General features: G+C 47.0%; 2 protein-coding genes across 10 annotated transcripts in view; one reads left to right on the top strand and one right to left on the bottom strand.

Annotated features, from left to right (window-relative positions):
• Positions 1-90: 90 nt before the first annotated feature.
• On the bottom strand, positions 91-18132 carry APOM (apolipoprotein M). Of its 2 annotated transcripts, none has more exons than XM_081854003.1 (7): positions 17947-18132; positions 11496-11638; positions 8905-8978; positions 5889-5987; positions 3824-3922; positions 2075-2115; positions 91-208 (listed from the first exon to the last, which is right to left on the bottom strand). In XM_081854003.1, exons 1-6 carry the CDS (start codon positions 18100-18102, stop codon positions 2090-2092), a joined length of 597 nt encoding a protein of 198 aa, XP_081710129.1. In that variant the 5' UTR covers positions 18103-18132; the 3' UTR covers positions 91-208; positions 2075-2089. The 2 variants fall into 2 exon arrangements, with proteins under 2 accessions (XP_081710129.1, XP_081710130.1); XM_081854004.1 differs by lacking the exon at positions 17947-18132 and adding an exon at positions 13846-13982.
• Positions 18133-19147: 1015 nt separating this feature from the next.
• The window catches only part of BAG6 (BAG cochaperone 6), a 31852-nt gene continuing 23136 nt past the window's right edge, over positions 19148-27863 (top strand). For 2 of the 8 annotated variants that reach the window (XM_081852370.1, XM_081852368.1), the window contains exons 1-4: positions 19150-19677; positions 24002-24110; positions 25180-25297; positions 26077-26267. In XM_081852370.1, the coding sequence (XP_081708496.1) occupies positions 24033-24110; positions 25180-25297; positions 26077-26267 (387 nt within the window). In that variant the 5' untranslated portion in view covers positions 19150-19677; positions 24002-24032. Of the gene's footprint in view, positions 19686-19885; positions 20039-24001; positions 24111-25179; positions 25298-26076; positions 26301-27863 lie in introns of those variants that run through there. The other 6 variants (XM_081852369.1, XM_081852364.1, XM_081852371.1 and 3 more) reach the window with 5 other exon arrangements.

Here is a 27863-nt window from a genome sequence, read left to right as displayed (position 1 = left end):
GGGACACATTCCAGCCAGGCAAAAGCACTTGAGGAAGTGTATGGTCTGAGGAGAATCCCAGAGGCCAGACACAGAGACCTGGAAGTCCACTTTTGGCTCAAAGGAATTTTATTCAACACCACAGGACGTGTAAAACCACCCGTTCCCCCAGTGAGTGAGGCAAACGAACTTCTGTGTACGGTTAAGTCCTGCCGCAGCGGGTCCAAAGCTGAGGTGAAAACAAGAAAGGAAGGAATAAATGAGGAGGGTTGGTACTGAAAGAATCTGAGGTTTCGTTTTTCATTGGTTTTGTGAGCAACTGGGGAACTGGATCTGGTAAGTAGATACCAAAAAGCAAAATTGCCTGTCGGTGACTCTCGGCGTCTGTTACGAGATCAGGAGTGCCCTGGAGGCTTGTTGTACAATCCTTTTTCTGCTGGGCTTTGTATGCAAATCTCCCCTCCTCTGCCTTTTCCCACCTAACCATGGTGCAGCGTTAAACGTGTACTGACACAAATGTTTTGAGCCTCATCTAGTAGCCATTGATTGCTTCATCCTTCATGAATTCGTCTACTCCTCTTTCACAACCACCCTGAGTCACTGCCCGTCATCGCTACTTCCTTTGGGAGCAAAATGCCCTTTCTTTTGCCTGAAGCTTGCAAGATTCAGCTTCAAGTTGATGAGCCCGCGTTCCGGCAGCATTGAGAGATGGAGAAAAACCGTTCTGCCCCCGTGCACTTCATAATTTTGAACACTTCTATCGACTGAGCTCTGGCCCTTTTGCTAAGGCCCTCCTGGTTTCCCCTGCGTGAACTTGTGGCTGTGACCCAGAGAACAACACACCCTGGAGAAGAATTCACAGCGCAACCCTGCATTCCAGGGGCAGGCCGATATTGCTGAGCCACAGACGTTTGCCTGCAAGCTGGGGAAGGGCTGTAGCTCAGTGACAGCACAGCTGCCCTGCATGCAGAAGCCCCCAGGTTCAGTCCCCAACATCTCCAGGCCAGGGCTACGATTGTCTCCTGCCTGAAACCCTGGAAAGCCAGAGCCAGCCAGTGAGCTAGCTTGGCGGGTTGCCATTAAAATTAATGAATGTGAGCAAATTGGGTCTACTAATTCCAATTCTGCCTAATAAAGGTAAAGGGACCCCTGACCATTAGGTCCAGTCGTGACCGACTCTGGGGTTGCGGCGCTCATCTCGCTTTATTGGCTGAGGGAGCCGGCGTACAGCTTCCGGGTCATGTGGCTAGCATGACTTCTGGCAAACAAGAGCAGCACACGGAAACGCCGTTTACCTTCCCGCTGGAGTGGTACCTATTTATCTGCTTGCACTTTGACGTGCTTTCGAACTGCTAGGTTGGCAGGAGCAGGGACTGAACAACGGGAGCTCACCCCGTCACGGGGATTCGAACCGCCGACCTTCCAATTGGCAAGTCCTAGGCTCTGTGGTTTAACCCACAGCGCCAGCTGCCAAAGAACATTTGCAAACCAGAACACTCACTTCTGGGTTTGCGGCGTTTGGGAGCCAAAACGTTCAAGTCACAAGGCATTCAACTTCCAAGGTATGACTAATGACATTTGGGTTTGAAGGCTGAAGAGAATGTTTGCTTATAAAAAGTAGTTGTGCTGAGTGTTATATTGGAGCAGATGAGTTGAATATTGTTTATATATAGCTGACAGATGAAGAACCAGAAGTGCTTTAGTTTCTTAACCTTATTTATTTAATTTCTCTCTCTTTTAATCCTTCTCTCCCCCCCCCCCTCTTTCTTTCTTTCTTTCTTTCTTTCTTTCTTTCTTTCTTTCTTTTCCCCTTCTTTTCCTCTGGATCTATATTTTAATTTTACCTAGATCAACGTATTTGTTTAGCCAAAAAATATGTTTGATCATCATCTTTGTATCTCTCTTTATAAAATCTAATAAAATTTATTACAAGAAAAAAAAGTGAGGTAGAAGCCAACCCTGATCTATAGGATCAGGGACATTTCTTTACTATTAGGCACCCTAAGTTTGACTCATACCACAGGGAGATTGTGATTTTAGGATAGTAGGGAAGTTAAATATGTATTCGAGTTGGGGACAGGATGGCTTATCTTACCCAAGGAGTTTGAGGTCAAAATGCTTGGAATTCACAGGCACCTGAAAGAGAGAAGGCCAATGATGCTTAGTACACAAACATTTGCAAAGTTAGTTGTGACTCCGGTCTTTGGAATCCAGAAGTGAATTTTGAGTCTGCAGGGCAGAACGAGGGATGGGAATGTGAAGTTGTTTTCATAGCCGGGTGTGTCACGGACAAGAAATGTTGCTCTCCTCTAGCCCTGGGATGTTGTAGCTGAGCTATAATGACAAGATATCGCTTTGCTTAGGGCAAATGTGGGGTACACAATCTTGATTTTACAGAGGAAACAGCCTCTGTAGAAAGGAGCAGTCACATCTGACTAAGGTTGACTAGGTGCCCTAAATTGCAAAGGACAGTCCTCTGTTTGAAACAGTCCTCCATCAGAAGAGCTCCCCAGTCCAAATCCAGTTTGGAGGTGCAAAAGAAAGAAGCATGGGGAGGGGGCTTTGAAGTTGCCCATCGGCTGTTACCACCTGGGCACAGGGACGCGGACTTATAAAAAATATTGGGGGGGCCCGGGAAAGCTCATGAATAATAAATAAGCTCATGAATATGCAAATAAAGTGGCGCCGCCTCCTCGTGAGCGAATAGGGGAGAGCGTGCTGCGCCTATTAATCAGCTCCAAAGGAAATTGGGTGGAGCTTTTGCTCGGGAGGGAGGGCAGGAGGCATGCAGCCCGCCCCTCCCTGTGCATTTTGGGCTGGGGGAGGGGCGGCGATGGCGCTCTGCTGGAGGGGCGCCGGAGATTATTGGGGGGGCGGAGCCCCCCCAAACGAATTTTTGAGGGGGCTCGGGCCCCCTCAAGCCCCATGGAGTCGGCGCCTATGCCTGGGCAACAGACTGAGTGGTCTTCTCCACCGTGGCGAGAGACATGTTGTACAGTACTGCTATCTAAATCCTAATAATTATTTCCAAGTTTGCATCACTCCATATTCAGTGGTACCTTGGTACTCAAACGCCTTGGTACTCAAACGCCTTGGTTCTCAAACGTCAAAAACCTGGAAGAAAGTGTTCTGGTTTCCGAACATTTTTCAGAAGCCGAATGTCCGATGCAGCTGTTGGCTATTGTTTGCAGGGTGCCTGCACCAATCAGAAGCTGTGCCTTGGTTTTCGAACATTTCAAAAGTCAAATGGACTTCCAGAACTGATTAAGTTTGGCGCTTTTTTTTTTTTTTTTACTATTTATTTTGCGTTTTTGTTTTTGAGGCTTTTTCGATTAATTTGTTTTTGTGACTGTGTGGAACCCTGTTCAGCTACTGATTGATTGTGTGACTGCAGAAATGGATAAAAAACCCCTGGCCCAAACAATGACTATCATTTAATTTTAATTTTTATCATCTACAATACTGTCTTATTTATTTTGTAGTACAGTACATTGATTATTGCTTTCATTTTATGGATCAACGGTCACGTTAGATAGTAAAATTAATGTTAAATTGCTGTTTATGGGGGTTTATTTTTAAAAGCCCGGAACAGATTAATCCATTTTGCATTGCTTTCTATGGGAAAGCACGCCTTGGTTTAGGAACGCTTTGGTTTTGGAATGGACTTCCGGAACGAATTAAGTTTGAGAACCAAGGTACCACTGTATAAGTGAACCTATCTGTGTTTTCTTTTGTCCTCTCTTTGGGGTGATGCATTTGTGGCCACCCTCCATCTGAGAGATGCTAAAAGCAGAAAAGCTGCAACAACAGGTAAAGCACCACCCACTTCAGTAGTAATACCTACCTTGGGTCCTGGGTATAAGCAGGAATTCATTCATGTCAAGGCAGGAAGCTTTGCCTTTGAAATCAGAAATACAGCCCTCAGCAGGGTGGAGGACTCGGGCTGGGGAGAGAGGACAAGCGCAGCTCAGATGCAAGGACATTTCAATTCCAAGATTTGTTACCCTAACCCATGAGTAGGCAAACTAAGGCCAGGGGGCCGAATCCGGCCCAATCGCCTTCTAAATCCGGCCCACGGACAGTCCAGGAATCAGCGTGTTTTTACATGAGTAGAATGTGCCCTTTTATTTAAAATGCATCTCTGGGTTGTTTGTGGAGCCTGCCTGGTGTTTCTTACATGAGTAGAATGTGTGTGTCAGGGAACTGCCATCGGAGCCAAGAGTGGAGGTAAGGCTCCCCAATGACGCCGGAGAGGGGACCAGCAGGGGGTGAGAGAGAGCTTCCTCTGGGGAAGGAAATCAGCGTGACGCCAGGAAGAAAGGGGAGCCTGAGAGGGCTTTGGAGGGAGGGCTCCGAGACTCTTCCACCAAGACCAGCGGGGAGAGCACAGGACCTCCGCTAGGCACGCCCACTCTGCGCAGAAAGCTTCCGCGCAGGGAGGCTAGGCGGAGACTTGGTGTCAAAGAACTTTTATGTTGGAAGAAGTTCAGGAAACGCCCACTGACGGATTCTGCCAGTGACTAGGACAGCCACAGAGTAAGGGCTGTCCAGCCAGGGGAAGGTTTTAGCCGGACAACCTAGTCTGGAGCAGTTGTGGCTTACGCACAAGCAATCCCAATTCCCATTACAGTGTGCTTTGATTTAAAATGCATCTCTGGGTGTCAGGGGTTCAGGAGCAGAGACACAGGAGAAGGAGCAAATGGAGAGTGAGGAGGAGGAATCCGAGGGGGGTGTAGGCAGTGACAGTGGTCAGAGAGAGTCCACGAGTCTCTCCAGCGAATCGGAAGATTCACAGAGAGGAGCGCCGATGGCCAGGGCAAGGGGGGTGCCAAGGGGGAAACCCCAGAAGGAAGGGGCCAGCGGGGACTCCCTGAGCAGCAGTTGGAAATCAGGACCAGCGTCCCCACCAGAGCGTAGTGGGGGGGAGGAGTCCCAGGCATCGGGACCAGTCTTCCCACAACCAGAGGGAGGAGATGAGTCAGGATTGGCCACGCCTCCATCGGAGAGCGGGGAAACGGTCAAGAGGAAAGTCACCGGCTGGGCGCGCGCGCCAAGTTCAAATGTACAGGCGAGCGGCACAGCAGGTAGCCCGGATAGGGAGCCAGGTCCTAAAGCCCGCCGGAAGGAAGGGCAAGACTCAGGGGGGTCAGCGTCAGAAGAGTCCAGGAGGGAGGAAACCCCAGGGGGCAGAAGGACCCAGAGGAGGAAGGAACAGCGCAGGAGGTGGAGCCGGGCTAGGATCTTAAACTGGTGCGGAAGGGGCAGTGACTCAGAGGGGACTTCGCCTATCTAGAGTCTAGACGTAGGGTTGCACGCTCTGGTTTTAAAATGGAAATTATACTTCAATAAAGATTTTTGTACATAATATCAGCCTGGCGTTGGTCCTCTGTGAGCTGGGACCTAGAGGCAGCCCTGACACTGGGTTAGACTTGTCTGAAAGATCGGCGAGCCTCTTCAACAAAGGATCAATGGTGTCTCTACGAAGCTCATCATAAAAAGGACATCCCCAAAAATATATGTTTGGGGCTTCCTATTTCCCCTAATGGGCAGGTGCAAAGTCTCTGTGCGTACGGGACTCTTCTATAGGAGACTTCCAGAAACGGTGAGGGCAAGGCTGAGCTTCTAGCAAGAGTGAAAGCCCTTATTGTGTTTCTGGATGTGAGGAAATAGACATGTTGCTGGAGCGGCTATGTATCTCCTGTTTTCTATGATTTTATAATCAGGAACCCTCATCTCTGGGTTATTTGTGGGGCATAGGAATTCGTTCTCCCCCCCCAAAAAAAAATATAGTCCGGGCCCCCACAAAGTCTGAGGGACAGTGGACCGGCCGCCTGCTGAAAAAGTTTGCTGACCCCTGCCCTAACCCAATTAAGCTCCCCAGTTCAGACATCTGTGGATGAGGGACTCACAATACAGAAGGATCCTCTGGTAGTCTCGGTCTGTTTCCTGGACAATGATAGAGTCGGGGCACTTGCCAGAGAACAGCTCTGTCCTCATGTGAGGGCGGCCTGGAGTGGGGAAGTCGGAGAGAAAGAAACAAGTTCATAGGTCAAGAGAGATGGGGGCTGCAGGTCGAGGCTGAAGGCTGACGCACAGATTTCCATGGCGCAGCCTTCCCAGGACTGTACCACTTCAGAACGCGGGTGAGAAAAATAACCCATATACTCAAGTTGAGGTACATACCAAACAAATTCAAGCAACTGAATGCAGAGGTAAATTGAGGGTGGCGCTGTGGGTTAAACCACAGAGCCTAGGACTTGCCGATTAGAAGCTGAGCGGTTCAAATCCCCACGACGGGGTGAGCTCCTGTTGCTCGGTCCCAGCTCCTTCCAACCTAGCAATTCGAAAGCACGTCAAAGTGCAAGTAGATAAATAGGTGCCGCTCTGGCAGGAAGGGAAACGGCATTTCCGTGTGCTGCTCTGGTTCGCAAGAAGTGGCTAAGTCATGTTGGCCACATGACCCGGAAGCTGTACGCCGGCTCCCTCGGCCAATAAAGCGAGATGAGTGCCGCAACCCCAGAGCTGTCCGTGACTGGACATAATGATCAGGGGTCCCTTTACCTTTACCTTTATCAATATCCTGGAAGCCCAACTCACGTTAAGCTAGTTCACTTTGCAGGGAGGCAGAGCACGCAGACAGTGAAGCAGGACTGCTCAGTCTGGCTGCACACCCTAGTTCCCTGTGGGTAACTGGGGCACGTAGCCAAACAGTAACCCAGGCCTAGTAAAGGTAAAGGGTAAAGGGACCCCTGACCATTAGGTCCAGTTGTGGCCGACTCTGGGGTTGCGGCGCTCATCTCGCTTTATTGGCCGAGGGAGCCGGCATACAGCTTCCGGGTCATGTGGCCAGCATGATTAAGCCGCTTCTGGCGAACCAGAGCAGCGCACGGAAACACCGTTTACCTTCCCGCCAGAGCAGTACCTATTTATCTACTTGCACTTTGACGGGCTTTAGAACTGCTAGGTTTGCGCCACCCACGTCCCCGTCCCCCCCGGCGTAGTAGGGCTATACAAATACGGGGAACCCCGGGCTCAGGGTCCGAACATGGTATTGGGCTATACCCAATGTTCAAAACTCCCATTGTTCTAGGTGCATTTTGGATGGAGAATTTCATTAGTGTGAGCAGTTTCTGAGCTCTGGGTGTGGTACTGCACCTATTAAAACTGCAGAGTGGAAGGAAAGGAGGGCCTTTTCCTGCCTCCCCACGTCCAGCTACTCTCTGCAGACTGGAGAAGAGACCCTTTTAAGAATATTGGGGTGGGCGGGCAAGGGAAGGACTAGACTGTTATGTTGTGGGTGAACGTATCAGACGACACAGCGATTCTTCAAACAGCTCTTGCTTACTCACAGGCCAGAACAGAACAGAACTGAAGGGTTCAGTCAGCCTGCTTATATAGAGCTCCAGTACAACGCAACTGTAACAACTTTCTGTAACTATCCAATCGCTGAACGTCACTTTCAATCCCTTATTTGCTGAACGTCACTTTCAATCCCTTATTTGCATATGTGGACCTGAGTGAAAACTATCTACGGTATCCCCCTGCTGGCCCAGGGTGAGAAGAATATTAGAGGAGTGGGCTGGGGAAGGACTAGACCATGTGAAAGATGAATAGAATATTTTAGCGTAGTCTACTCATTTACAGCTTTGTATTCTTGTTATAAAAAAAGTGTGCCTAGACATTCCGTTGCTGAGCCCATAACCTAGGTTTAAGGTGTCGTTTAGCTCCTAGCTTTCATATCTCATTTGCTAACCCTGGCTATACCATGCTATTTTTCTGAACTGGGGCTGGCCCGAGACATTTTGCTGCAGGAGGAGAAGGAGAAGATGACGCTCAAGCTGGCGGGACTTGCAGATTAATCTTAGGTCAACACGGGCAGTGTCTAAACAAAGTTTACCAAACAAACAACTAGTTTTGTTGAGATTGTTGCTACGAAAAATACTTTGTAGACTGGAGCAACTTTTTTTTCCAAAACATGGGAGATTGGGGAGTGGTATCTATTTCTAACATCGTTTGTTTAAACTAGTGTATTTTTTGCTCTATAGGACTCACTTTTTCCCTCCTAAAAAGTAAGGGGAAATGTGTGTGCGTCTTTTGGAGTGAATGCAGGCTGCGCAGCTATCCCAGAAGCCAGAACAGCAAGAGGGATCATCCGCTGCTTTCACTGCGCAGCGATCCCTCTTGCTGTTCTGGCTTCTGAGATTCAGAATTTTTTTTTTTCTTGTTTTCCTCCTCCAAAAACTAGGTGCGTCTTATGGTCTGGTGCGTCTTATAGAGCGAAAAATACGGTACATTTTATATTTGTCTAAAATGCACCTATGCTGGATGCATTCAAACACTTCCATTAGATGCAACCCTGGGCCTAAAGAAGAAACCAAAGGGCACTGTGTGCTACTTGGGAGGAGGGTTACGTGACTTGTGTAAGTTGGAGAACAGAGCATCAAAGTGGGGCTGCTGTGGTCTCCGTGGGACAGAAACCAAAACCTCTCCACCTAATTGAAATGTGGATTTTTGCTCTTACTGCTTCAGCTCCTGGTCTCTGCTAGGTGACAAGTGAATGTTTTATTTTCAGAGGGCGATTGTAAGAAGTTCTCCGTCCACTGTAGAATTTTCTTAAGAGCTTAACTTAATCCCTGTGAACAGGAACGTTACCGCCTTCAAAACACAAAAGGACTTGAAGAGCAAATAATAAAAAGGACTACTTAGGAAAAACAACAACACGGGCAGTGTTTTCAGCTGCTCCTGAGGTATGCAGTCGGCAGGCCACATGACACTTGCAATCCTGCCCCCTAAACACCTGGCTGCTGCTTCTCCCTACCTGCAATGCTCCTCCCTCTGCCTGCTGAGAGGGCAAGTCCTGTTCTGAGCTCAGCTTTGAGAGTGGGCTTATCAAAGGGGCCATTAGAAAAGGAAGTTCGGCCTTACCTTCTGTAGCCAGATCAGCACTCTGTTCCTTAAGTAAGTAAATCCATGATCTTGGAATACATTGGCCTGTCTTCCTGAGAGAGAGAGAGAGAGAGAGAGAGAGAGAGAGAGAGAGAGAATGGATGGATGGCCAAACAGCCAAATGTAATGGATTCTTTGAGGTAGGTTTGGTAAGGCAGGGAGTCAGAGACAACTGAGAGGCCTTGGGGGGCCTCTTAACATGTTACCTCTTAATTTATTTTTAAACCCTGCATATTTTTCAATATCACTCCAGCTGACGTAACAATACACTCAATTAAATACCAGGATTTTTCATAGCTACGACATGCATCTTTGGCAAAGTACCCATCTAGATTTTTCCTTGAAAAAAGAGTGATTTGGACAGATGGAGGAAAAGGGCTATGGAAGGACAGTGATACGGCTCCCCCACCCCCCGCAGAGAAAATGAATAATAATAATAATAATAATAATAATAATAATAATTTATTTATACATTGCCCATCTGCCACTCTGGGCAGCTTCCAACAAAATATTAAAATACAGTAGTCCATCAACCATTAAAAGCTTCCCTAAACAGGGCTGCCTTCAGATGTCTTCTAAAAGTCTGGTAGTTGTTGTTCTCTTTGACTCTGGTGGGAGGGCATTCCACAGGGCGGGTGCCACTACCGAGAAGGCCCTCTGCCTGGTTCCCTGTAACTTGGCTTCACATAGCGAGGGAACTGCCAGAAGGCCCTCAATGCTGGACCTCAGTGTCCGGGCAGAACGATGGGGGTGGAGACGCTCCTTCAGGGATATAGGACCGAGGCCGTTTAGGGCTTTAAAGGTCAGCACCAACACTTTGAATTGTGCTCAGAAATGTACTGGGAGCCAGTGTAGGTCTTTCAAGACCCGTGTTATGTGGTCTCAGTGGCAGCTCCCAGTCACCAGTCTAGCTGCTGCATTCTGGATTAGTTATAGTTTCTGGGACACCTTCAAAGGTAGCCCCACATAGAGTGCATTGCAGTAGTCCAAGCGGGAGATAACCAGAGCATGCACCACTCTGGCGAGACAGTCTGTGGGCAAATAGGGTCTCAGCCTGCGTACCAGATGGAGCTGGTAAACAACTACCCTGGACACAGAATTGACCTGCACCTCCATGGACAGCTGCGAGTCCAGAATGACTCCCAGGCTGCGCACCTGGTCCTTCAGGGGCACAGCAGAAGGCATGTGGGAGATGCATGCCCAGAAAACATAGGCGATTAGCCAACAACAGCAAAGCCAGGCATCTCCAGAGTGGCAGTGGGGCCTTGGCAAATGCCCAATGATGCCAACTCCTGATGCTGGTTCTGCCATTGTAAACACCACCTTGGCCTTAGTTGGTGTGACCTCCTCCCAGTATTCTTCTGCAAGGACTGGGGGTGTCTACTGTTATTTTAAACCAATCCGTCGCCCTTCAAAATTTAGGAAATATTCCCTGAGAAAATTACGCTTCTTTTGAGTTCATTCGAGCAATCCCGAAGCCATTTCCTCTCATCTTGGGAAACCTTTTCCAATATTTTATTTCACTTGCAGATCCTGCAAATCGGTCTGGCAAGTATTTGTTAAAGGCAAAGCAGACCTGTCAAAAGAGAATCTGCTGTGTATCGGTAGGTATTTACCATTTGGGAGGAATGGCCCTGACTAGCCAGGAAACAACAGTCAGCAAACATTTTCAGGTACCTTGACAGACAGGAGATGAGTTACAACCTCAAATTTCTGTTGTAGACCCACCTCCTTCTGTGATGCTTTTGGCTGGACTTTGGCTAAGGGGTTGGGTAATTTCTAAAGCCTTTAAAAGTTCTTGTACATCTTGTTCTGGGTCCTTGCCTCCTTGCAAAGCTAGACGGAGGCACTGTTGCAACAGAAAAATAAATATCTTTCTTGCTCAGACTGGTTCCTGCTTCCATCCATTTCTCTCTGACCGATAACGGACTTAGGTAAAGGTAAAGGGACCCCTGACCATTAGGTCCAGTCGTGGCCGACTCTGGGTTGCGGCACTCATCTCGCTTTATTGGCCGAGGGAGCCGGCGTACAGCTTCCGGGTCATGTGGCCAACATGACTAAGCCGCTTCTGGCGAACCAGAGCAGCACATGGGAACGCCGTTTACCTTCCCGCCGGAGTGGTACCTATTTATCTACTTGCACTTTGACGTGCTTTTGAACTGCTAGGTTGGCAGGAGCAGGGACCGAACAACGTGAGCTCACCCCGTCGTGGGGATTCAATTCTCTGACCAATAACGGACTTAGGGGACACTGAATCCTTTGAGGGGAGTTGGAGTGTAAAAGCCAACCCCAATTTTTTCTACAACACTACCAACTTGGGGGATCCTCTCCTACAAAATCTCTGAACTCCCCCTCCCCTCAAGGTATCCACAGAGCAGGTGGGGATTCCTCCGTAGAGAGTCCCATTTGGATCTTTTGCCTTGTCGAAACATATCGAGTCCTGCGCTCTGCACATGCTCGAGAAACACTCTTCTTTGTTATTTCCCCACACCGGCCCTAGAGAGCCTTTGCTCAGCCTTGGTTCCCTGGGAAAGTACTGTCTTTTGCGGGGAAAGGGAAAAGGAACTCACAGCCGGATGGCAGCCTCCAGTTGCAACCGCTCTGGGCTGCTGGTTTGTGTCATGCTGAAGATGCTGCTGTCAGTGCTGGCGAATGTCGCCAGTGAGGAAGGTGATGCCGCGGCTGCTGCAATGAAGAACCACCTGCCGATATACTGCAAAGGGGAGAATTGAGTCACACCTGGGGACAAAGCTGGGCCAGCACACCCATGAGGCAAGGTGAGGCAGTTGCCTCAGGCGGCAGGATCCACAGGAGCAGCAGATTCAGCCTCGAATAAATGCGTCACCTGCTTCTTCTGCAGTGACATGACCTTTAATTCTCACTTCAGTCATTGGATAAGGTTGGTTTGATTCCCACACCTTGTTTTCAGTACAGTGGTACCTCGGGTTACAGACGCTTTAGTTTACAGATGCCTCAAGTTACAGACTCCGCTAACCCAGAAATAGTACCTCAGGTTAAGAACTTTGCTTCAGGATGAGAACAGAAATCGCGTGGTGGCAGCAGTGGGAGGCCCCATTAGCTAAAGTGGTACCTCAGGTTAAGAACAGTTTCAGGTTAAGAACGGACCTCCAGAATGAATTAAGTTCTTAACCCAAGGTACCACTGTATAGATCTTTACTGTATAGATCGTTACTTCCCCCTTATTCCCAAAGTAGAAATTAATTTCTCCCTTGTTCCTGGTGTAGACCTTCACTCATCCCTTCTTCCCTGGCTGCGTGTAGGGCCTTGGGCCAAACTACATATTACATGCAAAAAGTGCATCTTTTAACTTGGGTGGCTCTTTCCCAAGGTGTTCCCAACCTTCTTGGGCCCAGGGCACATTTCAAAACCTGATGATGTATAACGGGCCGCACAAAATACCCATTTCACAGAAGAAGAATATGGTGATTCTAAGAACCCCCACCTACAAAGGGTCATGGCCACTGTTAGTCCTACTCAGAGGACAAGCATTAAAATAAGGTTGCCATATTTCAAAAAGTGAAAATCTGGACACAAAAGTTGTTGAGCTTTCCCCCGCCCCCTCCAATGACGTTTTTTAGCTATTTTTTAAAAAGGAAATTTGGCAAAAAATCAACATTTCCGATATGGGTTGCCATACGCCTGGTTCTTCCCAAACATTTTACTGATTTTCGGAAATTCCTCCTGGACAAATCTCAGGTATGTCCGGGAAATTCTGGACATATGACAGCCTTACATTAAAATTAATGGCTAGGCCTAACTTAGGCACATTAATTTTAATGGGTCTACTCTGAGTAAAAGTTAGTTGGCTATAAATCATAAATGCAGGAAACAGCCACTTCGCAAACAAACCCCCAAAGCCCCCCCAAAAAACCTGATTAAAATAATAAAAAAGCAGAAGGACAGGGGGTGGATTTGAATATGACACCCATTGGTGTATGTGTGTACAGAACGAGGTCTGCTTGCACAATGAAACTTTCTCTTCCTTTCCACCTCCTGCGAGACCCCTGAACCCAGTGGCAGGTCTCCACTTTCAGCAGGAATGCCTAAATTCGCCCCCCCCACCTCTTGCCTTCCATCCTACACAATAGTTGCAGTGCCCCTGAGGCTCCGTGCCAGCACGACCAAAGCTGTTGCACTCCCTTAAATCCACCTCTGATAAACCTCCTCTACGGGGGGGGGGGGGGGGGGAATTAAAAAATACAGTGGTACCTTGGTTCTTGAACATAATCTGTTCCGGAAGTCCATTCAACTCCTGAAACGTTCAAAAACTAAAGCGCGGCTTCCGATTAGCATAAGAGCCACGGAAACAATAGCTGATAGCCGCATCAGACCTTTGGGTTCTGAAAAACGTTTGAAAACCAGGTTTTCAGTGTTTGAGAACCAAGATTCCACTGTGATGGAAAAATAATAGTAGGATCAATAGTGATAATAATAATAATAATAATAATAATAATAATAATAATAATAATGTGCATTTTGTCTCCCCACTCCCCAAATGCTGGATGAAGGTCTCCTCATTCTTCAAGGGTTCTACCTGCTTGAACACAGAAGTATTTTAATAATGGGCAGCTCCCAATTGAGTGTTAAAAACAATATAGCATTAAATATTAAAAACTTCCCTAAACCGGGCTGCCTTCAGATGTCTTTTAAAGATAGGATAGCTGCTTATTTCCTTCACATCTGAAGGGAGGGCGTTCCACAGGGCGGGCGCCACCACCGAGAAGCCCCTCTGTCTGTTCCCTGTAACCTTACTTCTCGCAATGAGGGAACCACCAGAAGGCCCTCAGGGCTGGATCTCAGTGTCCGGGCTGAATGATGGGGGTGGAGACGCTCCTTCAGGACATTTAAGAGGCTTCCACCTGCTGTCAACCCCAGCTGCCCTCCATCGGCTTCAACTACCTGATCTCGGTTCAGCTCACTGGCATGCAGCTTCGTGGGACCCTCACACAAGGAGAGAGCGTCCACAAGGACCCCGTAGAAGTAGAAGAGATAGCACCACAGACCCTCCATTGCGGGAACGGCAGGCAATTCACTTGGAGAATCCACCTCTGCAAAGAACATCCTGCAAGGCTCACCTTTGCCCCCTGCCTGTTAAATGTTTAGCTCTCTGGGGTCTAGAGTCCAGCCTGTGCCTCACAGCAGAGGCAGAGACTGAAATCCAGAAAGACCCTACCAAGCATAACCAGGGGCCCTGAGAGCAAACAAAGGAAGCAGTGTTTCTGATGATGGGGATGTTATTGCGGGAAAACAGAGATAATCATTACCCGATGGAGTGCCTCTTCCCATACCTCCCTTTGTGTGGTCCCAACAGCAGGGGGGGCCTGTTACAGGGTGAAGCAGGAGAAGGTCTTCTCTGTGGTAGCCCCCCCATTTGTGGAACTCCCTCTTTCCCTGACTTTTTTTTTAGATGACAACACATATTTTCACATAGCAGTTTGGGAATAGGTCTGTAAGTGGGCAGGGGAATTCAAACACTTGCTGCTGATTTCTTGTCTTGGTCTGATGAGCATTAATTTATTGTTTCATTGTTTTATACTGTGTTCACTACTCTGAAGAGTAGTCTATAATTATAAGCAAGTAAGCACATATTTGATATCAAATAGGGATTTCCTCTAGATTAGTTTGGCCACTCCAGTGACCCTGTTAAATCTAATTGATTTGGAAGGGGGGGTTGGTTTTCTCCTGCTATGTGCGGTTCGATCCACAAATATAGCTGGTCAGTTAATATCAGGTGCATTTTAGCTTGTCTTCCCCTACCTGCCTGTGGGACGCGGGTGGCACTGTGGGTTAAACCACTGAGCCTCTTGGGCTTGCTGATCAGAAGATCGGCGGTTCGAATCCCCGCGACAGGGTGAGCTCCCGTTGCTTGGTCCCTGCTCCTGCCAACCTAGCAGTTCGAAAGCACCTCAAAGTGCAAGTAGATAAATAGGCGGGAAGGTAAACGACGTTTCCGTGTGCTGCTTCTGGTTCACCAGAAGCGGCTTAGTCATGTTGGCCACATGACCCGGAAGCTGTACGCCGGCTCCTTCGGCCAATAAAGCGAGATGAGCGCCGCAACCCCAGAGTCGGCCACGACTGGACATAATGGTCAGGGATCCCTTTACCTTTACCTTTTACCCCTGCTTGCCTGCTCAGTTTCTGAGCTCATGAATCCTCTGCCTCCCAAGCACTTCTGCTCTTTTTTTTGCCAACCATACAGTATAATTAATATGCCCCGAGGGTTCCTATGCATTAAGCACAATAAGCGATGAGACCAACAAATGTGAATAATGTAATGGACTCCAAAGAACAAACATGTAAAAAAATGACTGAACAGTAACACTGCAGAACAACCAGCTATAGATCCTTTTTGACCTCACATCTTTCTCAAATATGTCCTAGTCAGTCCTAAGTTCCCAAGAAATGTTTTCCAAACAGTCTCTGTAGCACCCTGCTTGTGGTTAACGCTTAGCTGGAATGAAATATTCAACGCAGCAATAGAGAAATTAAAATAGTAATTTATTTGTCAGACAAATAAATGAGAGGCACAGTGGTATATGGTTACCAAGCTCTGGCCTGGCCTCCTGCCATTCTGGCCAGCACTTATATTTCCTTAATCCAGCCCCCTTGCTCCTCCTGTGGCTGCCTCTATCCAATCAGCCTGGTTGAAATTCCTATTGGCTGTTTGCTAGAACCAATCACAAAAGATACACCCATTTCCTTTTGTCCTTTTATGGGACACAAAAGAGCTATATATTCTTATATCTATAAATGACAAATAAGTAGTAATATATCTTATATGTGTCTCAACAAGGAATCTTAATTACCAGCTCACCTCTTGCCCTCCTTGCCCTATTGCCTTCCAAAACAGATGGTTAATCTTAACTTTTTATCTTCAAGGATCTTGAGTTCACATCATCATTGAAAGATCTCCTTCATTTGGAGGTCTCTAAACAAAAGGCCTGACAACCATATATCAGGAGTGCTCGATGGCGTCTCCTGTCTGGCAGGAGGCTGGGCTCATTTGCCCCTCTGGTCTCCTATTGCAATATGACTCTATGAAATAAGAATTTAACATTTCTTTCTTTCTAGATCCTTTGCATAATTACATTTAAGCTAATATATTTCATACATTATCATAGGTAGCCTTTGAAAAGAATAAACCTTCTCAAAGTGAAAAGGAAGGAACAGTTTCCAGCCTCAAAATAAAAGAGGAAAAAAAACCTCTTCTTCTGTTTACACTCCCCTTCCAGCCAGTTGCTTTCTTTTCCATTTGCTCTTGGCCTTTTTAACCTTAGGAAGAAGATATGGCTCATTTTACTATTTACCAACCCTTAATTTGTAGGGTCAGTGTAACCTTGGCTCTCAGCCTGTAATTCCCTTTTTACGACTTTGAGAATTGTTTTCTGCTATAAATCAGGGGGCCCCCTTGTCTAGGAGGAAAAACATCTTGCCAAGGTTCTTTAGTCTTCTGCCTGGCATGAAACATTTGAAAATCTTTAAGCTCATTTTAAAATACAAGCCTTGATCAAACATATAAGCTTTGATAAAAAAATGCAGGCTTATGATTAGATGCCTCATCTCCTTTGGGGAATGTGTCCATATAATTCCTCTTGTGCATCGGTGGCTGATAAGAATTCTGTTAGCTAAGTTATTTTCTCTCTGGAAAGTTTTTAAACTCCTCCTGAATGTTAATACAGTGGTACCTTGGGTTAAGTACTTAATTGATTCCGGAGGTCCGTACTTAACCTGAAACTGTTCTTAACCTGAAGCACCACTTTAGCTAATGGGGCCTCCTGCTGCTGCCGTGCCGCCAGAGCACAATTTCTGTTCTCATCCTGAAGCAAAGTTCTTAACCTGAAGCAATATTTCTGGGTTAGCGGAGTCTGTAACCTGAAACTTATGCAACCTGAAGCGTATGTAACCCGAGGTACCACTGTAATGGGGCAGCCAGATACATTTCATCAGAAAGGGTATTCCACAAATAGGGTAAGGTCACCATCAACCGGGAATATATATGGTCCTATTAGAGATACCATATTTTTCACTCTATGAGACGTACCAGACCATAAGACGCACCTAGTTTTTGGAGGAGGAAAACAAGAAAAAAAATATATTCTGAATCCCAGAAGCCAGAACAGCAAGAGGGATCGCTGTGCAGCGAAAGCAGCGATCCCTCTTGCTGTTCTGGCTTCTGGGATAGCTGCGCAGCCTGCATTCTCTCCATAAGACGCACACACATTTCCCCTTCCTTTTTAGGAGGGGAAAAGTGCGTCTTATAGAACAAAAAAATACGGTATATTGTTCTGCAATACAAAGATGGCCCAATATATTATGCTGCCTGAGGCAAAGGACAAAAGGATGCCTGTCCTTTCATGTAAAAAGTTAGAAGCATGACAACATCCTTTGTGCAGGCTACATTACACATACAGATGTGTTACAACATGCAGCTGCTTCCTGCATCTGCCGCCTCAGGGCCTAATGAGTTTCAGGCTGTAAACTGGGGGTACATATTGACTCAGTGTATTATGACATGAGAACAGCTCAGCCAATAGCAAGGGTGGGTGGATTTAACATGTGATTGACAGGCAACACCCACGCCTTGCTGTGGGAAACAGTGCATAGGCAAAAACTGTGGCAGTGATTTGGAGAGAATATGGGCTGTACCTCATAAGTTATTACTTGTTAGCTTATTCAAATTAATTTATATAGGTTTCAACCCATGTACATTTCAAATCTGAGTACAGCAAGTGTTGAGGTCAAGCCTTATTAATACACACACACACAACCAACCATGTTTACAGCCGCAAACTTTGCTCCATTCTCCAGTGATTAAGAGCAGAAAGTGGCTAAGGGCTGCTTAATAATAATAATAATAATAATAATAATAATAATAATATTTAATAATTATTCTTGTATTAGTTACCTAAGGCAGGTAAGTTTCTAGGTGACTTAGGAAGTTTATGCAAAACTTTTTTTAGCCTTCAAGATGTTTCACATACATTATATTGTAATTCTAACCACAACCCTGTAAGGTAGATCATTTTTGTCTCCATATGGCAAATGGGGTGCTGAGAGAATAGCTGTCTGTCTTAGGGCCCCCCCTTGAGTTGGTGGCAGATGGAAACTGAGGGATTGCTCATTTGTAGACCAGATCTCGTCATTATATGCATACATACAGACATCCTAATCCTACACGACTGGAAGAAATACCGGTACAACTTTTCATAGCATACAAATGCGGAGAACCTCGCTTGTTGAAAACAGCTGTTGAAGCATGCATGGGGGAAGGAAGAGAGAGGTGTTTCTGCAATATGAATTTTTCCTAAAAAAAAGAAAGAAAGAAAGAAAGAAAGAAAAAGAAAAAAGTAGATTTCACTTTACTTAACCAAAAGTCCTATTTAGGGGACACTACCTCAGGCTGGGTGGGAATCCCTATCCTTTTTTTTAAAAAAAAATATTTATTTATTTAATTAATTAAAACAGTTTTAGTGACGGTGACAACTAAATCAGTTTCAAATTTGCAATACGGCTATTAAAAACAAGGTAGGCACACCACAACTAGCCTACTGAAGGCATGGATGCTGTCAGAAGATTCCCTCAAAAGCCTGGGCAAATAACCAGGTCTTCAGGAAACTGTATCCTAAAGGGGAGTTTCAAAACTGGGGCACCACCACCGAGAAGGTCCCCCTCCAAAAAATTGCCTCAGCTAAAGATAATGCCTCCAAGAGAGCCTCCCCTAAAGACATTCATCTTATCCCAATGAAAAAGGATTTTGGTGCTTTCCATTGGTTATGATGGGATAATATGCAAGGACTGCCTGTGTGTGCGCCCCATATTTTGGACTTCCTGCATTACATTCACACACAGGAGAATTCCAACCATGTCCAGGCAGAAGTAATTCCCAAATGAATTTAACGAGGCTTGCTCCTAGGTAAATGGGATTTTGTTCAGGTCGGACACTGTTGCTAGGAAACAAGGTAAACAAAAATGGCGGCGACAGGATTGGTTTTCGGGTTACAAGGGGAGCATGCCCTAAACAAACATGGCGGACAACGCAGATTCCCGTGCCTGTAACAAACATGGCGGGTAAACCGGCTTCACCACCGGGTGTTTGTCGTGCGCCAACTTCAAACTCCGCAGCGCGCTTCACTTCCTTTTATGAGTTACCTTTCACGGCCGGGCGCTTGATGAGGCGGAAGCTGCGTCATAAGGGTAACGTACTGACGTCAGGAGAGCAGGGCGCAGGCGTGAGTTCATTAAGCTCCTCCCACTTCGCTCTTTTAAGCATTTATTTAGGAGCAATAAAGCTTCCGTTCGGATACGGGGAATTGTTTTAAAGCACATCCCGACCCAAATTATGGAATGAGGGAACTAGGACCGTGAAGGCGGTCATGGAGACCGCTTGCAAGTAAAGCAAAGCAGGCACTCTTGATAGCCAGCTATACGCCGGGAAACGGAAGAGCGAGACGTAAATAGTCCTGTCGGGCCACTCGCGCATGCGTTGTAGCGAGTAGCCGGGGAACGCGACGGCGCAGGAGGAAGGAGACGCTCCAGGCGCGAGGCCGGCGGCAGTTTCATCACCAACGGCCGCTTCAGAGCTTTGTAGACCCGGAGGGGTGCGGGGGAGGCAGAAAGGAATTTCGTGAGAAGGGACAAGAAGCGGGAAGATTCCGGTAATCCCGTAGACCGCCCCCCTCCTTTCCCTCTGGCCGCCGAGGGAAGCGGAAGTGCCGCCATCTTGGGAGAGAGGCAAGTGAGTTGCATAGAGCTAGAAAAGCATAGAGCTACATAGAAGCAGCGGCACGAAGCTTTCGCGTAATGGCGTTGCTTGGCCACTCGGCATCTCTGTTCTGACGGCGCCTGTGTCATTATTATTATTTGCGTTGGACGTTAAGAGTGAAAAGCCCGCTCATTAATTTAGAGAGGATCGTGGCGGGGGGGGGGACTCGTCTTCATTTCCCCTCCATTACTCTCTCTATGGTGCGTCAGTGGCTCGACTTCTGGACGGTCGTTTGTTTGACCGGAAGTGTCCTTGCATTTGAGCGGAAGTAGGATTTTTGTGCTGGAATTGGCTCCCTCTCGGACGTGAAGCGGAAAGGACGGAGGGCAGGTTTGAAAAATAAATCTGTGGTTCAGCGTGTGTGAGTGTATGTGTGTGTGTGTGTGTGTGTGTGTATATATATATATATATATATATATATATATATATATATATATAAAAAATATAAATATAAATATAAATATATATATATATAAATAAAGAGGGGGGCGAGGAGGAGGTAAAAGGAAAAGAAGGGAGGATGTTTCTGCTTCCTATGGCTGGCTAGCTCTGGGTGGTGGCACGAGGACCAGATCCTGCGACCTGCATGTGTGTGGATCCTTGGGGCTGTGAGGTGAAGCAAGGGATAGTTCTGTGAGGATAGACTCCGTTGATGTAGGTTCCGTCGCAAGCTAATGGAGAAAAAGCACTCAAGCCAGGTAGATATCAGCCTGGTTTCTTGAACCAGGTTCCTTTCCTTGCGACGTCACACAATCCTCTGAGAAAGGAAGCCAAGAAACTTCAGGTCAGGCCCTGAGATCTGACATCTCTTTCAGCTTATTGTGCTGGTGTATGTAACCAAGAGGGACGCAGGTGGCGCTGTGGGTTAAACCACAGACTTGCCGATCAGAAGGTTGGCGGTTCGAATCCCTGCGACAGGGTGAGTTCCCGTTGCTCAGTCCCTGCTCCTGCCAACCTAGCAGTTTGAAAGCACATCAAAGTGCAAGAAGATAAATAGGTACCGCTCCGGCAGGAAGGTAAACGGCGTTTCCGTGCGCTGCTCTGGTTCGGCAGAAGCAGCTTAGTCATGCTGGCCACCTGTATGCCGGCTCCCTCGGCCAATAAAGCGAGATGAGCGCCGCAACCCCAGAGTCGGTCACGACGGGACCTAATGGTCAGGGGTCCCTTTACCTTTTTATGTAACCAAGGGATGGCGGGGAGGGGTTCTGCTGCTGTGAGGCTTTCCATGTAAGTGGCTGGGTCACATGCTCTGCTCTTGCTTTCCTTTGCTAACTGTGGTATCAGCTGGTGGCGTTCCAGGTTCCCTTTGTAAACTGCCTTGTACTTGCCACAGCCCAGCACCTTTTGAAACAAGGTGACTAGTTTGGGTTTGGCTCCCCAGCTGGTAGTTACAAGAACTCTGTAACTTTTAGGAGCAAAGACTGCCAGGTTTCATGAGCCTGAAAGCAAATAAAAGTTGAAGGTAGGCATATAGGGCAGAGCAAGTACCCAAATGCTTTGTAAGCTTCTTTGGGAGATGGATGAAAATGCTTAAATAAATAAAATAGCGGCTAGCCATGTTCAAGTTGTAGGAGAGGCTTGCCAATTTCTGCTTGTACCCTGGAGGACAGTTAGCAGTTTTGTTATCCATCTTTGGTTTGTGCCGTTGGATAAAATTAAGTTCCTAAATTAAACTTCTGCTTGTTTATAAAATGCTGTTTTTAATGCATGTTACTTATCTTTAACCCTAATTGTGAGCCTATTGACAAGAAAAACATCTCTCTTGGAAAGCTTGCTGTAACATGCTCTGAGTCCACATGATAGACTATGCATAAGTCTGATAAATAAAACAGCTCAGGGAGGTAGAGATGAAGTGAGGAAAGATCATAGCTTTTCCCCCAGGCTCTCAGGATAAGTTAAGAGACTGTGACTTGCACTATTATTATTACAGTGGTACCTTGGTTTGCATACGTTTTGGTTTGCATACGTTTTGGATTACAAACATGTCAAACCCGGAAGTGCGTGTCCCGGTTTGCAACCTTTTTTTTGGATTACAACCCATTTTTTGGGGGGATTCCGAACAATTTTTTTTTGGGAGGCCCCATTGGCCAAAGTGTGCCTTGGGTTCCAACCTGTTTTGGTTTACAGACAGAGCTCCGGGACAGATTATGGTTGTAAACCAAGGTACCACTGTATTTGATTTATTATCTGCCTTTCACCACGAGGTCCCAATTTAAAAATACATTAAAACAGTTAATACAGATTACAATCATGAGAATAGGGTTGGTCCTAAAATATTTATCTTAGGTGCACATAAGGCTATGCACATAATACTGTGCAATGATCTTCATGGCTGAGCAGGGATTTGAACCTAATCCTTCCTGGAAGAGGGATTGTTGCATGTGAGATGCTTTGTAAATGGTACAGAAAGGAAAGCGAAAGGCTAAAGGAGCCTGAGTGGGAAACATTATCAGTCTTTGGAAACCCAAAGTTAGCACCATGTTAGGCAGAACCAAGGTTGAACACCCCCAATCCTAGTCATGTTTATACAGCAGTAAGGCCATTGATTTCAATGTACTTCCAAACAAATGTGCTTAGTTGCAGTCTGCATTTGCTGTTTTGTTTTTTATCGTGGTCAATGGGTTCCTTACGCTTCCACATAGGGATTCATAACATTTCTTGTTTCTTTGGATGAAGGACGGTATAGAAATTTATAAACACGTAAAAAGTTAGAATTTCTTCCAGGTCACCAGACAAGGAAGCAAATTGATGTGTTCTTTCTTTTAGGTCACAAATGTCTAACATACTCATATGTAGACTGGTGGGTTGATAGCATTGTGGACTCCTGTAAAACTTGTACAGGTGTTAGTTGTACCCCCTGCCTCCTGAAGAAGAGAGATGTACTTTCAGCACGGCCTTGTACATGTTAACACAGTGGAACTTAGCACAGGAGGGTTAGAAACACACTGCAACTTTTGAGGGACATTTCTTCCTTTTCAGTCCCAAGGCATGCAATAAAACAGGCTTCTTCAACCTCGGCCCTCCAGATGTTTTGAGACTACAATTCTCATCATCCCTGACCACTGGTCCTGCTAGCTAGGGATCATGGGAGTTGTAGGCCAAAAGCATCTGGAGGGCCCGAGGTTGAGGAAGCCTGTAATGAAACCTGAGAGTGGTTAATGCTTGTCCAGCTTGGAATTTTGCACTTTATACTTTGTATGTCGTTCCACGTGCTATTGTTGCAGAGAATGCAAGTGATGATAATGTTTTGGTAGACATGGAAACAAAATACTTAGAACGCAGAGTGCACGTACCTTTTGTTTTAAGCCAGTCAAGACAAATGTATCAGTAATAAGTAAACCAGTAGGGGTGAGCGGTGTCACAAAAGGAAGGGGAAAGACAACAGAACATACAGATTCCTTGTGGTATAAACATTTGCGGACTAGAGCCCAGTTAATCAGAGCCATGAAGGGTTATCCTTGGAAAGGGAGATATGCATACGTGGGTGTACAGCCAAAAGTATTTGGTCTGACATTTTGTATGTGTGTGCAAAGTTCAAATGTAGCACAAAGTAGAGCAAGCAGAGCTTTGCTTAGAAATGCTAGAGGCTCTGCTGTCTGCCAGTTAAGGGTATGCTATACAGTGGTACCTTCGGTTACATATGCTTCAGGTTACCGACTCCACTAACCCAGAAATAGTACCTCGGGTTAAGAACTTTGCTTCAGGATGAGAACAGAAATCGTGCTCCAGTGGCGCGGTGGCAGCAGGAGGCCCCATTAGCTAAAATGGTGCTTCAGGTTAAGAACAGTTTCAGGTTAAGAATGGACCTCCGGGACGAATTAAGTACTTAACCAGAGGTACCACTGTATATGTGACAAAATGACATTTGTCTCTTGCTTCTCAAACTCCCTACCCCATGGACCATTTGAAAATTGCTGAGGGTCTTGATGGACCACTTAATGGTTGTAGCAGTTGTAATACACTGCTAGATGCTGAGAGATTTTTAATCGTATTTTTATTGCTTCTTTTATTTACATTGTCTTACAATTTGAAATCACTTTATCTTCCTTTTTTTACATATGAACTGTACTATTGCACATACTTAAAGCTGTACTCTTTAACGTCATATAGCCAGCATTGTTCTTTGTGGATATTTTTGTATATTACCTTTTTTAAAAAAATACCCAACAGCTGAAGGATCTATTCGGGAAAGCCACCCCTTCCTAAGTCTATTTTGTTTCTGATGCCTTCACAGTTGTACTTCTTTGCTTACAATGGCCAAGAATCAGATTGCTATGTTTCCTCTTCTTGCAGGAGTAGCTAAGGAAGAATTTGGGGCGGCGTCATGGCAGAGCCAGAGAACCTTGAGGTGATGGTTAAAACCTTGGACTCTCAGACAAGGACTTTCACAGTGGAAGAAGAGGTGAGAAGCCCTTAGCTGGGGTTGCAGCCAGAAGGTGGGAGGGTAGTGAGGGGTAATTACAGTGGTACCTCGGGTTACAGACACTTCAGGTTACAGACTCCACTAACCCAGAAATAGTACTTTGGGTTAAAAACTTTGCTTCAGGATGAGAACAGAAATTATGCCGCCGCAGTCAGCGGGAGGCCCCATTAGCTAAAGTGGTACCTCAGGTTAAGAACAGTTTCAGGTTAAGAATGGACCTCCAGAATGAATTAAGTTCTTAACCCAAGGTACCACTGTATTAAGGTGCTCTGGTGTAACTGTGGCAGGACATTTGTATCTACTGGGGGGTGTGGTCTGGAGGGCTCATGCCTTCGAGGAACAACTGAGGATCCCTGGGCCCAGTTGCTGACCGAGAAGTGGCAGGGGCTGGTAGGTGGGAAAACACAAGCCGGGAGGCCTCTGGAGAATTAAAAAGAGGGGTGTAGATATTCTGGCGTTGACGAGCTGTCACAACACATGTAGTGTGGTGAAAAATCCTGTCTCGATTCAACCCACAAGCGATGGCATCAAACTTTTTGATTAATTTTTAGCGACCCATTCCACATTGCATTCTTCCTTTCCAGAATGGCCACCTCAAGCTCGGTTCCACTAGTTTTTATCCTGTGACAGGGCCATATCCAATGCCACAGCACTGCTGGTGCAACTGGTTTCCATGAGCACAGCAGAAGTTCTTCTGCTGTCTCCTCCAGCCCCTCGCACATCTTCATAATCAGCTGTGGGGAACCGGGGTATCCTCTGCAGCAGATTTGGGGTGTGTGGGCATATAGGGGAGAACGAGCACAAGTCCTCTTGCTCCTGTGGAACTCTACTGGTATGACGTTGGATCATTTAGGGTAGTTGAATAGGGTGTTTTTGCCACTGTCACTCATGTAGTAACAGTGTGCTAGTACTGTACAGAAGTTGTATATTCTCTGGAGGGTTTGTTATTTATTTGACTAATACTGACATGGAGCAGAGGCCAAGGACTGATGAGCAGTGGGGGGTTGCCCTGCTACGTCCTCTCAGTGCAATTGTTTCTGCTTTGTAGATCACAGTGAAGGAGTTTAAGGAGCACATTGCAGGTTCAGTCAGCATCCCCTCGGAAAAGCAGCGCCTCATCTATCAAGGGAGAGTCCTTCAGGATGACAAGAAGTTGAAAGAATACAGTGAGTGGGGCTTTGAGGGGGGAGGGCCTGAGGAGTTCTTGCCTGGGGCGGGGAGGGGGGCATGGATAAAATGTTAAGTTGGGAGGGACGCTGAAAAGTGCTGGCTCCTGCCGTCCTTACTCAGAAAAGGCCCTTGAGCAAGCTCAGGATTGAATAGGAACATTGTATAATTTCCTTGTTTCATAATTACCTCTGAGGGCTCTCACAATTGCTGGCTGATCTAGTATGTGCGCAACCGAGCCCCAAAATTTGAAAAGAAACACATGTAAAACTGCCTGAGGAGGCTGCAATTTTTAAACAGTGAAGGATGTGCTTAGCTGTTTTCCCTCTTAATACTTGCTCCCGTCTTTTGTTGTTGCTGCTGTTTTGCCTAGCAGGTTTCCGTGCATGTTTTTATCTTCATAAACATGCATCTGAAATGTGGGCCTGGATGAGGGCAGAACAGTCTGAGAGTAGATAAGGACAAGCAGAAAACGACTGGCGGAAGAGAGGGGTAGGCACCCTCTCTGCCACTTCTCTGCTTAAAATACACCCAGTGGAATTTCTTTTCATTTAAAAAAGGGAACTGTCTGGGCTTTTCCTATGTACATTTCCCCATAATGTGCATCTTTACCCCTATAGAGAGCTGGTGAGTATGCCAGTCGAAGGCCCATGCTGATATTCCTTTTTGAAACCCAAGACCCGCTCTTTGACTCCTCAGCTTTGGAGGGCTGCCGGGAGGATAAAAGGCGGTTGCCTTTTTGACAAAACCTTCACGCTTGTCCTCTCTTCTGTGCCAGATGTCGGGGGCAAAGTCATCCACCTGGTGGAGCGTGCGCCTCCTCAGACTCAGTCGCCCTCCTTGGGGGGCCCTTCCGGAGCCGGCTCGTCCTCCGTCCCTCACAACGGAGCAGGCCCCCGGGTGACGGGCCCAACTGTGCACGACCGCAATGCCAACAGCTACGTCATGGTGGGAACCTTCAACTTACCAGTAAGCATTATGGACCCGCAGCCACCCACGCAAGTGAGTTTTAGCCAGAGGGTGCTGCACTGCAGGGGAAGGGGGAGTGTTGTGCCTCCCCGTAATGCTTTTAGTGCTCCCCCCCCAACAATAAAAAGGGGAGGAATTTGCTGGTATTAACGCTACGTGGGGAGGGGGGCAAACACGGTGGTGGGGGCTTAGTAGCTGGGTGCGCTTGCATGCAGTCAGTGGCAGAGGGCGCTGTGCTGTACCTGAGCTGTCTTTCTTAACCCCAGACACTTGGTGATGCAGCAGGAAGGAATGCATCCTTCTGCCCGGTCCTCTTGCCCTTTTGCAAGCAGCTGATGAGGGACGGGGCAAGGGACAGGACCAGCAAGGGAACAGCTTAGAGTAGCCATGGCAACATTTTCTTCTGCTGCTTGGGAGAGACCTCTAAAGGTCTGGTATTCGGAATGAGAAGCGGCGACCTTACCTATGCGTCTCTACAGGGTCTCATCGGGGACAAATCCTTATCTGGCTTTGCACCTTTCATTGTATTCCCACAGCAGCTGACTTGTTGGCTTGTGTGGGCAGCATGCATGACCTTAGCCGGACTTGTGGGGGACGTGGGGAGGGTGGTGGTTTTGGCCAATGGTGACAGTACAGTGGCCACCCAGGAAGCAAGGCAAGGGCCACTTCTGAAATTACGCGTGCTGCTTGTTAGTGCACTTCAGACGGTGGTGTGCTGGCCGGCTGGCGAATGAGGTCTTTCAAAATGATTTATAACTTGGATCGGTGCCTCCCAGCATGGTCCTAAGCTTCAGAATCACTCCCTTTTGAGGCTTACGTCCAGGTAAGTGTGCACTGGATTGCAGCCCAAGTGCACGCCTGCCTGCCTTTCAAAACATGCACACACACACACACACATATAGGGATGAACCAGTTTTGGTCAGTTTTGGCTTGCATCTGCTTCCCTCTGACCGTCTTTGTGCAGCTTGGGATAACGCTGCAGCTTGCATAACCTGTGAACTCACAAGAGCCCAGAGAATGCAGAACATGTGCTTTTGCCCCCAGGTTCAGCTCCCTGAGAATCCCAGTTTCCTTCTTAACAAAACACACATTTCTAGCGCTTAGGGCTGTGACAGTTAAGCTTAAAAGCGCCTGGTGAACTCTGAGAAGCCGAGGGGCAGCGGAATCAGATGGTCAGTTTGCAGGCAGGGTTTGGTTGGTGTTCTCCAGACCTCAGTGCTGGTTCCTGTGACTAGCAAAGAAAGTCACGCTTTCCAGTGCCTGCCTTCTGTGGTGCACAATCTGGGTAGCCTGGGCAGAGCACTTACTTTAGCACATGGAGACTTGGAAGTAACGTTTGAATACGGTTTAGCAGTGTGTCGTGACCAAGTTTGTCTCGTGAAAAATCAGACTCCATTCTCGGTGCAGCCAGCACTATGGGGCAGTATCTTTTAAGTGCTGTGTAATGTCAGAAGAGACCCTGAGGGCTGGGGTGGAAGCCGTGGTTTGATGGCGGTATTGTTTTCTCCTGGATTTCCTTGCCTTTCTTTCTGCTCCATTTTGTTATTTCTCTCTTCTCTTCCATCCTCTCCCCCCCCCACTCCTATATTTTTTGTT

This window comes from Podarcis erhardii (assembly GCF_964252035.2).
Source record: "Podarcis erhardii genome assembly, chromosome: 2".
Taxonomy (NCBI): Eukaryota; Metazoa; Chordata; class Lepidosauria; order Squamata; family Lacertidae; genus Podarcis; species Podarcis erhardii.
This window is presented reverse-complemented; position numbering and strand designations above follow the sequence as displayed.